This window comes from Ascaphus truei, chromosome 18, assembly GCF_040206685.1.
Source record: "Ascaphus truei isolate aAscTru1 chromosome 18, aAscTru1.hap1, whole genome shotgun sequence".
Classification (NCBI taxonomy): domain Eukaryota; kingdom Metazoa; phylum Chordata; class Amphibia; order Anura; family Ascaphidae; genus Ascaphus; species Ascaphus truei.
Window position 1 is genome coordinate 27,530,490 of NC_134500.1, and position 12,915 is coordinate 27,543,404.

The 12,915-nt window shown below is 42.1% G+C and overlaps 1 protein-coding gene across 2 annotated transcripts; it reads left to right on the top strand.

Moving 5' to 3' along the window:
* Positions 1–3,901: 3,901 nt before the first annotated feature.
* Positions 3,902–12,333, top strand: CYP1A1 (cytochrome P450 family 1 subfamily A member 1). 2 transcript variants are annotated; one of them, XM_075575947.1, is made up of 7 exons: positions 3,902–4,010; positions 7,242–8,111; positions 8,302–8,428; positions 9,126–9,215; positions 9,475–9,598; positions 9,847–9,933; positions 11,020–12,333. In XM_075575947.1, the coding sequence occupies exons 2-7, from the start codon at positions 7,263–7,265 to the stop codon at positions 11,321–11,323; spliced, it is 1,581 nt and encodes a 526-aa protein (XP_075432062.1). In that variant the 5' UTR covers positions 3,902–4,010; positions 7,242–7,262; the 3' UTR covers positions 11,324–12,333. The 2 variants fall into 2 exon arrangements, with proteins under 2 accessions (XP_075432062.1, XP_075432063.1); XM_075575948.1 differs by having other exon boundaries at positions 3,921–4,047.
* Positions 12,334–12,915: the final 582 nt, after the last annotated feature.

Sequence of the window (12,915 nt, forward strand, 5' to 3'; positions counted from 1 at the left end):
TCCAGAGACACTTATTACTGTATGTCTGAGTCAAACTATGTTGTGATGCTGGTAAACCCCTCTAAAATTGTACCCACTCTGATGCCCTCCCTAGGCTGTACCATCCTGGTCCACAAAGTAACAACCCCAACTCATGTCCTCATGGAACCTTGCTTCTTATATCTGACTCCTTTATAGTGCGGGTCCCAGTAATATTGATATTATCAGTATGCTTTTGGGTGAAGCCAACAGATGGTGGATTCTGGATGCCAACCAACCCCACATTTCTGTGGGGGCACATAGACTGGGAGAAGCAGCCTGGCACTTTTAACCCTATTCACCAGATGCCCCAGTAAGAGAGATGGAGAGATATACACTGGATGTTGTTTTTATTCATTCACAGGTTTCAACAATATCACATCCCTCTACTCCTGCACCAACAACCCTCACCCCTCTCCAGTCCCCTCCTATACCGCTGATCTGCCTCTTTATTCACTTTATCCTCTCTTGTCTGGAAGTGCCCCACTATATAGGCTTATATGATGTGTCACTATACATCTTATTCCTTTAACTAGACAATGTAAAACAATGTAACTGATAACCTGTGCCCCATCCCCTGTGCCAATCACGCCTGCCATGGTTTCCAATGGTGGCTATCCACCACACACCCTCTCCCCTACCCCAACTTGCATGGGAATGCGCAGAGACACACACACTCCTTCCCAAATACAGGCAGAGGGGGGACATTGTGTCTGTACCTGACATTATCTCATTAACAGAAGGTAATTACAACGTGAAGTGTTCTAATTAGTCATTTTCGATTTATGTGTGTGAGAGATAGAGAGAGAGAGAAAGAAATATATTAATGTAAGCAAAACAAGGAAACATTAAAAACGTAAATACATACACACGTGTGTGTATATATATATAAAATAATATATTATTTATATATAATATATATATATAACGTGTGTGTGTGTGTGTGTGTGTGTGTGTGTGTGTGTGTGTGTGTGTGTGTGTGTGTGTGTGTGTGTGTGTGTGTGTGTGTGTGTGTGTGTGTGTGTGTGTGTGTGTGTGTGTGTGTGTGTGTGTGTGTGTAGAAAATTAGATTAGGGGACATTTCAAAACGTTAAACATTAATCCATTTTTGCCTCATTTCGTTATAACTTGGTATACCATACAAATGTTTCCATGTTATGTGTTGCAATATACCTATATACAAGTGGTAATTCGAAATTCTATAATACATTAGCCATTTGTTCTGATTATTTATTTTTAAAACGACACATTTCTCTGCTGTTTCATTAATGCTAAAACCTCACAGAATGGGGAGAAATGCTGAATTAGTTGGCTGCAATTTGAACATAAATGTTTCTAAAATTCTGTATAATGATCTATGTTAAATTAAAAATGGTATTTGTGAGAAAAAAAAAACCAAGAACATGCCAGACTTCTCATTTATTTTACAGAAGATTAGGATGGATCACAAATGAATACAGACCTATTGTAGATCAGATACATTACAATTTCATCATATTAATTGCAGACACTAATCAATTATCTTTACTACATTGAAAAGGAGCTCGATACTAAGGTTTTTCTTATCTCAGACAGATAATGTGTAATACCCGCTGGAACAAACACACAATGATATGAAATGATTCCATTTAAACAAAAAATGGCGAAATTGATGGTTTCTTATTTTTTCGTTAAAAATAAATACATTTTTTTTGCAAAACTTTAGGATATTTTTCATGGGAAGAGAAATCATTTTGTATAACAGTGTAGGATGATAAATTAATTAAGGGGAAATGTTATATTATACTAACGTATGTATAGGTTTTTTTTTTTAAACCAATTTTGGGCGAATCTTAAAACACACACACACACACACACACACACACACACACACACACACACACACACACACACACACACACACACACACACACACACACACACACACACACACACACACACACACACACGATTTTTTAAATTCCCCTTTATATGGGTTACATTACATTCTGCTGCTAAATTAATTTTACTGGTTTTATTCAACAAAAACCCTTAAATGAAACAAATAAACAGTTGTTAATTCCTGTGTCAATATTACTATATACTTTCCAGGATGAGTGCAGTTTAATATTTAAAAAATAAAATATATCTATATCTATAAATTAAAGCAGGTCCACAAACGGAAAAAATGATAAGGATATTAGGTTATTTATATTTTTGATCTTCTTTAATAAAGGAAAAATAAGATGAAACGGAATTCAAAAGATCTACATGAAGTCATGAGTTTAACAATGTATATATCATTGTGTTTTGACACACACACACACACACACACACACACACACACACACACACACACACACACACACACACACACACACACACACACACACACACACACGTACAGTATGTGAGATGTACATTATGTGTCCCTGATATTAGCATTGAGAGGTAAGTGTCCCTGATATTAGCATGGAGAGGTAAGTGTCCCTGATATTAGCATTGAGATGTACAGTATGTGTCCCTGATATTAGCATTGAGAGGTAAGTGTCCCTGGTATTAGCATGGAGAGGTAAATGCCCCTGATATTAGCATTGAGATGTACAGTATGTGTCCCTGATATTAGCATTGAGGTAAGTGTCCCTGGTATTAGCATGGAGAGGTAAATGCCCCTGATATTAGCATTGAGAGGTACAGTATGTGTCCCTGATATTAGCTTTGAGAGGTAAGTGTCCCTGATATTAGCATTGCGATGTACAGTATGTGTCCCTGACATTAGCATGGAGAGGTAAGTGTCCCTGATATTAGCATTGCGATGTACAGTATGTGTCCCTGACATTAGCATGGAGAGGTAAGTGTCCCTGATATTAGCATTGAGAGGTACCGTATATGTCCCTGATATTAGCATGGAGAGGTATGTGCCCCTGATATTAGCATGGAGAGGTACGTGTCCCTGATATTAGCATTGAGAGGTATGTGTCCCTGATATTAGCATGCAGATGTATGTGTCCCTGATATTAGCATGGAGAGGTAAGTGCCCCTGATATTAGCATGGAGAGGTACGTGGCCCTGATATTAGCATGGAGAGGTACTGGCCCTGATTTTAGCATGGAGAGGTACAGTAAGTGCCCCTGATATTAGCATGGAGGTAAGTGCCCCATATATTAGCATGGAGAGGTACGTGTCCCTGATATTAGCATGGAGAGGTAAGTGCCCCTGATATTAGCATGGAGAGGTACGTGTCCCTGATATTAGCATTGAGAGGTATGTGTCCCTGATATTAGCATTGAGAGGTATGTGTCCCTGATATTAGCATGCAGAGGTAAGTGCCCCTGATATTAGCATGGAGAGATACGTGTCCCTGATATTAGCATGGAGAGGTAAGTGCCCCATATATTAGCATGGAGAGGTACGTGCCCCTGATTTTAGCATGGAGAGGTACAGTAAGTGCCCCTGATATTAGCATGGAGAGGTAAGTGCCCCGTATATTAGCATGGAGAGGTACGTGCCCCTGATATTAGCATGGAGAGGTACGTGCCCCTGATATTAGCATGGAGAGGTAAGTGCCCCGTATATTAGCATGGAGAGGTACGTGCCCCTGATATTAGCATGGAGAGGTACGTGCCCCTGATATTAGCATGGAGAGGTACGTGCCCCTGATATTAGCTTGGCGAGGCTACTGACAGAAAGCTGCAGAACATTGCATGCTTATCTCTCTAATTACACCTAGCTCATTTGAATTCCTGATTGCTAGGAGGATCCTTCCTCTTCACGCAACCAGCTCCCTCAGTGCCAATTATTGTGGAGTTTGCAGTAACTTGGCTGCAGTACAATTGTACTTTGGTCATGTGAGGAAACCATTGTCCAATAAGGTGTGTGGGAGTTGTATATAAGGGCTGGCAGCCAGTACTCAGAATGGTACTCTCACAGCTGCAGAAGAGACAGAGAGTAACAGCCTTCCATACCCTTCCATACCCTGCACAGCTGCAACCCTCAGGGGATCCAGGATCCAGGTAGACAATATTGACATTATTTCTGATACCCTTGCATGTGAGTCCATCACTTATTAACTGTATCTCCTTAGTAGCAGTGTGCTATATAGAGGCAATGTGATTTGCTTATATTATTATTAATTATAATACAGAGACAGCAGGGGCTGTTTATTAAAACAGGTGCACTTTTACAAAACAATACTTTTAATGGGATTAGGAGCTATTTAATTTCGGTGCAAAACTGCACACAATTTATGGACCATACAAAACTGATTTTAATGGGGTCCCCCCCCATCTCTGCTAAGTTTTGCAGCTGGACTTAGAAGAAATAGCCTCCTGTGTGTTTGAGACTCCTGGTAATACCCCAATTTGTGTGATATAAGGGCAAACCTCCCTACAACTTTATCCCAGAAACAAAATAGGATTATTATCTTAATACTGCTATTTCTTGCATGGGGACGTTTGTTTTTTTTTAAGCAAATAAATCCTATAAAATGCAATTGGGGTTTTGCCTTTGATAACTCTGGGCACATTTTCACACTGGTTTTGCAGATTTCAGTATATAAAACCCCCTCTTTAAAACCAAATTATTAGAAGTGAATAGGTTAGAGCAGGGGGGCTCAAGCCCCCCCAACAGGATATCCCAGCTTCAGCACAGGTGGCTCTTTGACTAAGCCTCTGTGCTGAAGCAGGGACTGATTGAGCCCCCCTGTACTGAAGATATCCCGAAAACCTGTCCTATTAGGGGGTATTGGGGACTGGAGATGAGCACCGCTGGTTAGAATATGTATCGACCTTAAACCAAAGGACTCCAGCATATTCCATTATTTGTACTGTATATGTCCAGTTACATATATGTACTGTATGAAGAGGGTTATTCATTAGTGTGATAATCCCAGACAGGCATTATATGGGGGTCTTTATAATAAGACTATATTTGACTTTTTTTTTGTTTTTTTGTTTTTATGCTGCAAAATTTCAGTGAAAAAAAAAAAGTAGCACAAACCTCCCTAATTTGTGCGCTGTTTCTATGTAGAATATATATATATATATATATATATATATATATATATATATATATATATACACACGCATTGTTTGCAATGATGTGTCGTGCTGGATACCTGATTGATACAATTTAAATTAAAACAGCATTAAGAGTATATTTTTTTTATTTATGAATGTTATTAATTATAAGTGATTAGAGCCATATTTTTTTGATAACAGCCGTACTGTGGCAATAGCACATTGCCCCCTTTATAATGGCACGTCCGCGCTGCATCTCTGGGTTGATGCAAAGTGCCTTCATTCTGCGTTAACGCTATTAACAGACTTGGCACGCAGGAAACGAAGCAATTTGTCGAACTATTTTTTTTTTAATCTCCTCTTTTTTTAAAATAAAGAATATTAAACGCATTTTACCAACGCTAGTTACATAAAATAAAAACGCCACCTTGTCTGTTTTCATTTAAATTGCATCAATCCGAGAAGCCGTCCACCACAAAATATATTTTCGGAAGGTTTGCACTGGTTTAGCCCAGAAAAAGCATTGATCTTCGTACCTGGGCAGTGTCACCGCGTTTAGTGACAGGCTCACTTGAAGTTTCCAGGGATGGGCATTTCCGAATGAAGGAGACTGCTTCAGGACTTCTATACCCAGAGACCCCCAGTGTGGTCCAAACCCATGGTAGCCCTGCATAAGTAGGGTCCGGGTGCCATGGCTGTAAAATGACAGGAAGGGATGTATTCCAATAAACGAATGCTCACTACTTGCGAAGAAACCGTGGCATTGAAAGAATGGATGCCAACATCTGTCCAAGCACAGGTGGGCTGTTCTTTGCCAAGCGGGTGGGTGTTCAGTGACTCCGCAGGTATCTGCTTCTGCTCTTTTAGTTTCGGTCTTTGATGCGATCTGAAGGCCTCCAAAAAAAAGAGCATTTTACAAGACTTGTAAAAATCACACTTTGCAAAGCAGGATTATATTTCAAGCGTAACTCCCATGGAAGGGGATTAATGTTCTCCTTCTTACATAAAAAGTACCTTCTAATCTTGGTGTATGTGGCAAATGGGGTTTAGCATTTCTCAATAACCATAGGCTTTGGTTATGTGGAACCAGGTTACCTTTTGGCTAAGCCCTTTTCAGACTGGTTTAACACCTGGTAATGAATCAGAGTTTAAAGTGTCCCTTCCACAACCAGATCCTAGGATTCTTGTGGGCTACAGTGTCGCTCCATCTTCAATAAGTTCTTTTCACATTGTTACTCCAGTGTTACCCTACAGATCAAGGCAAATACTAATGCCCTCTCTGCTCTGAGTTCTTATTAGTCCTGATATCAGAGTACCTGGGTACCTCATCACTTTGAAACTCACTCCCTCCCCCCCCTAAGAATCACACACATACTGAAGGGAATCCGTTTGAAGTGTTGGGCGCATAATGGGCGATTGTTTCTTTTGTTCATGAACAATGAAAGCTTTGGGTTAAAAGGACTTGATCCTTTTGTAAGTTGAATGCGTTGCAACACAGTACAGTGGGGGGGGTCGGGGGGTTGGTTAAGAAGAAATACATTATCATGCTCCACCTCCAAATGATCAAGGGGAAACCTATCCGAGAAATGTTAATCATGGCTGGCAGTGGTTTGCCATCACAATAGGGCAGGAGTGGCCAACTCCAGTCCTCAGGTGCCACCAACAGGTCGGGTGTTAATGATATTCCTGCTTCAGCACAGGTCACTCAGTGGAAGATTGAGGTCCTTAACCTGACCTGAGGTCCTTAACCTGACCTGTTAGTGGCCCTTGAGGACTGGAGTTGGCCACCCCTGCAATAGGAGAACAGAGTAGCTCCTTGGTAACCATTCCTGCCTTTGAAGGTGTCTTGGTGTCCACTCCTTGTGACCTTGGGCAAGTCTCTTTATATCCCCTGTATCTCAGCCTAAAACAATAGATTGTAAGCTCAAAGGACAGGTCGCCCTTAACCTGGGAGCTTTAAGACTTGGTTGGTTGAAGTAGAGCAGTGGATGTTATTTTCCTGGGGGACCCCCAGCCGCCCCAGTTTTGGGAATAACCACTGTAATTGCACACAGGAGAATGCATCTCCTTTCCATTGGAAAAAGTGGTGGGGTGAAACACCTGACCTAGTTCAGCTATGATGTTTGGGAGCCACTGCAAAGGTGTGTCCAAATTCTTAGGCCAGGGATGTATCTATACAGCTCATTTCCCAATTATAATCCTTTATCCCCACTTCCTCTTTTCAAGGAGATTGCAAATCCCAACAAGATGACAAGTTTGATTCATTCTATTACTGGGATCATGGGCACGGTCTCTGCCACAGCGTTACTTGCTGCATCAGTGGCCTTTGCTGTGATCTTCCTGCTTCTCAAGTCCTTCAGGCAGAAGGTTCCACGAGGAACGAAGCAAGCACCTGGCCCGATGCCTTACCCACTCATTGGCAACCTCCTGGCGCTGAGCAAGAACCCCCACCTCAGCCTGACAAAGATGAGCGAGACCTACGGAGACGTGATGCAGATTCAGATTGGCACGAAGCCTGTCGTGGTGCTGAGTGGGCTGGAGACCCTTAGACAAGCCTTGGTCAAGCAGGGCGAGGAGTTTGCTGGACGGCCGGACCTATTCACCTTTCGCCTAATTGGTGACGGACAAAGCATGACCTTCGGCAGCGATTCTGGGCCAGTATGGAGAGCTCGCCGCAGACTGGCACACAATGCCCTGAAAACCTTTGCCACCTCACCTTCACTCACATCCTCCAGCACATGCTTGGTGGAAGAGCAGATTGGTAAAGAGGCAGAGTACCTGGTGAGGAAGTTCCATCAGCTGATAGAGGAGAAGGGAGAGTTTGACCCCTACCGATATGTGGTTGTCTCCGTGGCAAATGTGATCTGTGCCATGTGCTTCGGCAAACGCTACGACCATGATGACGAGACGTTCCTGAGCCTGGTGAACCTGACCGATGAGTTCGGGGCGGCAGCTGCTTCAGGAAACCCTGCTGACTTCATCCCGCTACTCCAGTACCTCCCAAACCGCACCATGAAGGCATTCACAGAGATCAATAAGAAGTTTACGTCCTTTGTGCAGAATATTGTCCAGGAGCATTACAACACTTTTGACAAGGTGAGAACATGACATTTTAGGGTACTATTTTCTGAGATGTGCTACTCCACATGGCATCTTCTGTGCTGGAAGACACATTCTGGCCCCAAATAAAGTAAAAAGGCCATATTTACTAAGCCACGGTCCCCCCCCCCCCCATAGCTACTCATAGCTGATCATTTTCATTCTCTCTCTTCTCCCCTTACTTCAGAATTACGTCCGCGATATTACCGACTCTCTGATTCAGCACACCCAGGAGAAGAAAGTGGACGAAAACGCCAACGCTGAACTGTCGGATAAGAAAATCGTCAACATTGTCAACGACCTATTTGGAGCTGGTAAGTGGAAACTCGAGTAGCATCTTGCCTTCACCTATTTCGCCGACCTCATCGTTTGTTAAAATAATTCATCGTAGGGCCATGGGTCAAAATTAAACATGGGGATCTTTGTGTGAGTTTGGAAAGATATGACACTACATACGACATCAGAAGATGAGTTGGGACAAACTCTTTTGAAGTTTTCCTCCTTTACAGATCTTTTGATGAAACTTGAATTCTAATTGAAAAAGTACCATAGAAAAAAAACTAGTTTTACTAAAAGTATTCCCTTTTTTTCTTCTCCCCTCAATGCAGTCAATACCCTTAACTAGGGGTGGCCAACTCCATTCTTTAAGGGCCACTAATTGCTCAGCTTTTCAGGATATACCTGCTTCAGCACAGGTGAGCCACATGTGCTGAAGCAGGGATATCCTGAAAACTTGACCTGTTGGTGGCCCTTGAGGACTGGCGTTGGCCACACCTGCCCTGAACTAAACCAGGTTTGGGGAACCACCAACTAATGGTAAACTGGAAACACAAATGAGGTGCATTAACCAGTGGACAAATACATTGGTTAATCCTAAAACATAGCGCGGTCACGGGGTTTGAAAACGACTGTCCTAATAAGTATAAACGGCATGGTCCCAAGCACGCATATCATGCACGAGCCTATGCATTTTGCGATGACATCCATTACTAAAAGTGTGTGTCCTTTCAGGGTTTGACACGGTCACCACCGCCCTGTCGTGGAGTCTCATGTACCTCGTTGCCCACCCAGAGACGCAGCAGAAGATTCAGGAAGAACTAGGTATGTTCTGCAGTGTTGACATCCAAATGCTTGAGTAAGAAATCCGAATTCTTGCAGTCCTCCACCATTGTGAAGTGTGTTTTATTTTGAATATAATCTAAAGAGACTTGTGAGGTCTTGTGGGGTGATACTTTTGGTTGGATGAGGTTTGTACACTTGGGTTTCAGTGTCGCTTAAGCTCTAGGCGTCCTCTGTCTTGAGCGCTGGTCTACAAACACCTGACCACTTCTAAACTTCTTCTCCTTAATCTATCAAACAGACCAGGTCATCGGCAGAGAGAGGCGGCCCAGGCTATCAGACAGAGCTCAGATGCCTTACACTGAAGCCTTCACATTGGAGATGTTCCGCCATTCCTCCTTCCTGCCGTTCACAATTCCACACTGGTAAGCATTGGCACTGTTACAAGTGACTTTATGGGCCTGTATCTTTAGTCTACCAAAGGATACCTTCTGGTACTGGAGGACCTCTTAAAGACCATTGATGTTTAATGGACTGTAAGGTGTCTTATGGAAGAACACTGCCTGGTACACATGGGCCACCACCTCTGTGGGCAATATTCCAACTTGGCAAAAGTGTGGGAATAATGCATTAAACTACAATTGACCTGAAATACATTGTTTTTATATTGCAGCACCACCAAAGACACAGTGCTGAATGGATACTTCATCCCCAAGGGAATATGTGTGCTGATCAACCAGTGGCAAGTGAACCATGACCCGTAAGTGGTTTTTTTTCTCCTTCTCCCAAAACAGGGGTGGGAAAAATCCCATGTGGCCATGCCTAAAATTTATCCCCTGGCAACTGTGCTGACTGGACGGTCGGTCCAGCAATGGCGCTCTCCAACTTCCATGTCCGATGCTGCTTTGGGAGCAGAGGTGTGAGAGCTGGGGGGCGGAAGTGAGTCGGCACACCAGGACTCTGCTGTTGTCATACTGTGGCAGGGGGAGGAGTGTTAGTGAGTCCCAGCGTGACACACACACACACACGGGGCGTGGGCTGGCTGGAACTCCTCCTCCCCCCCCCCCTTTGCTTAACAAAACACTGATTCCTAAAAATTGTCCGGCTCCTAAATATTTTAGATTTTTGTCCACCTTTTTGAAGTTAATGCTACATTCTAATTCAATTTATTTTGAGCCTTAATTACATCACTTTCTATATAGTGGTTCCAAAATAAATTGCATGGCATTCCTGGACCAGAAGAATATGCATTCCTAGAACATCGTACTAGGATCCATGACTCTTCCCTCCAGATAACTGGTCCTCTTCCCATTTCGATGAGGCAATTGCTGAATTCTAAAGATTCCATTGTAATTGTTTCATACACACTTCGTAGAAGAAAATTTCTTTACATTCTAGGCCAATAATTAATAATACAGGGCCATATTTTCACAAGTGCTACTCCATAACACGCCTGTCCCAGGAGACCCAGTACAGCCCATTCAGTTGAATAGTCCATATATCCAAAGACGTTCCATAGGGTGTCTTATGGAGTTACCCTGCTTGGTAAATATAACCTACAGGGTAGTGATCGAAAAGAGAACTTGGTTAATGCAATTCAAGAAATACGGTAAGCTGTTCGACAGGTTAGGACCTACAGATGAAAGAGCGTTGGGGACTTCACTCAATACTAAACTAGTTTACCATCATTCGTAATAGTTATCAGCCTTCCCAAGGAAATAATTAGCGATCTAAGGTGCCAGTCTCATTTTTCCGATAAATACATGTTGAGCATTGTTGATTAAGGTGCCTGTCGCCCACTTCTGCTCTTTCCTGGTACTAATACTGCACACCATTTTGATTCCAGAAAGCTTTGGAAGGACCCGTTTAGCTTCTGCCCAGAGCGCTTCCTGAATGCAGAAGGCACCGCTGTAAACAAAATAGAGATGGAGAAGATAATGGTGTTTGGCCTGGGCAAGAGACGATGCGTTGGTGAGGCCATCGGTAAGATGGAGATCTTCCTCTTCCTCACCACAATGCTCCAGCAGATGCAGTTCTTCAAGCAAGAGGGAGAGAAGCTGGACATGTCTCCCCAGTATGGACTCACCATGAAGCACAAACGATGCCACCTTACAGCCAAGCTACGCTTCCCCATGATGGCAGCTGATTAGGAAATGCTGTATTGAATGGGCCTAAAACCTGATTGTCAATTGAGTCTGACTTTGTTCAAGGTCATACTACACGGGATGTACGTGTCGGGTAGCTTATAGCCTGTGGCTCGCGCGAATATGGACTTTAACATGGGTTACGTGCATATTGTCATTCCTAGGCGTAACCAAACAGTATATAAGCTCTTTGAACATGCGCTTAGCAAACCAACAGGGAGATTAATTAAAGGGAGAATGTTCTGATACACATAGCTGTTGGGTGGTATTAACCATTTTATATGAAGGAAAGCATTGTTGCTGTGAACAATGCTACTTGTTGTTCAGCCGTGTACTGAGGTAGGCATCTTGTATATAATTGACCAATGTATTCCTAATAACCAAAATGTCAATGTAATTATCTATTTGATAAGGTATTCTCGGGGTCACTTGGAATTTGAGTACTACTCAACTTTCGAAATGTATATGTTTTAATTTTTTTATTTTTATAGCCTTGTATAGAGTAAAAACATCTCTACATTCAAAATGCTTTTGATGTATCTATACTAAAAAGCCTTTTATTTTTTTTATCACTAATTGGCAAGCAAGGATTTCTCTATATGGTGTGTATATTTGGGAGACGTGCATGCAATAACCCATATTGCATCTTAGTTATGCACCTCGGAACACTGATGGCTCAAAAGTATTTTATTGTCATTGAACGACAATATAATACCAAACCTTGGAGCCCAATTATAAAAAGCGGGGGATTGTAATGTAACGTGCCACAGATCCTAAAATTGTCAGGCGCCTGGAAGGCTCGTCCTCCAGTTACGGACTTTTACTGACAATATAATCCTACAAAGTATCTCTCCTCCAGGGATACACCCTGTGCTGCCTGCTGCATTTATTTTTTTATGTTTAAAACCTGTTTTATGTGAATTAAATATATACATATTTTCATAATAATGGATTCAAATACTATGAAGTATATCTGTTTACACAATTGTGATAATAAAAAAAATGAATGAGAATAATACTTTAGTATGTGTTTTTTGTTGACAGAATTATAAATTTGAATGCATTTTAAATGTTTAGAAAGGTTTACACCAGGGGTGACCAACGCCAGTCCTCAAGGACCACCGACAGGCCAGTTACTAGGGACATCACGGCTTCAGCACTGGTGGCTCAGCCTGTGCTGAAGCAGGGATGTACCCAATACCTGGCCTTTAGTATACTGGAGTTGGCTACTTGTAGTTTACACAATATCCATGCCCTTGACTGTAGCAATCAACAAAGTACTACAAATATGTCCCAACAGTATTTTAAGGAACAAAGGGTATGATCAAAGAAGATCCAGAAGAATCCTCCACTAGGTTGCACTCTAAAATTCAATAATGAGATATATTTATTGGACAATTTGTTCAATGAATAAATCTCAGTATTGAAGTTTAGAGTGCAACCTAGTGGAGGATTCTTCTGGATCTTCTTTGATCATACCCTTTGTTCCTTTCATTAATCCTCGTGCACCATGATACTTATAAGGATGAGCGGTTTGTATCATTGTCTACCAACAGTATTTTAGCAGGTTGTTGGACCATAGTATAGAGATCATTGGT

Bases quoted from the DNA above. Each gene is read 5' to 3' on its own strand.
- CYP1A1 (XM_075575947.1), top strand. From the start codon at position 7,263: ATGACAAGTTTGATTCATTCTATTACTGGGATCATGGGCACGGTCTCT. The intron at 8,112-8,301 runs GTGAGAACATGA...CCCTTACTTCAG, and splicing joins ATTACAACACTTTTGACAAG to AATTACGTCCGCGATATTAC. The intron at 9,934-11,019 runs GTAAGTGGTTTT...TTTTGATTCCAG, and splicing joins TGGCAAGTGAACCATGACCC to AAAGCTTTGGAAGGACCCGT.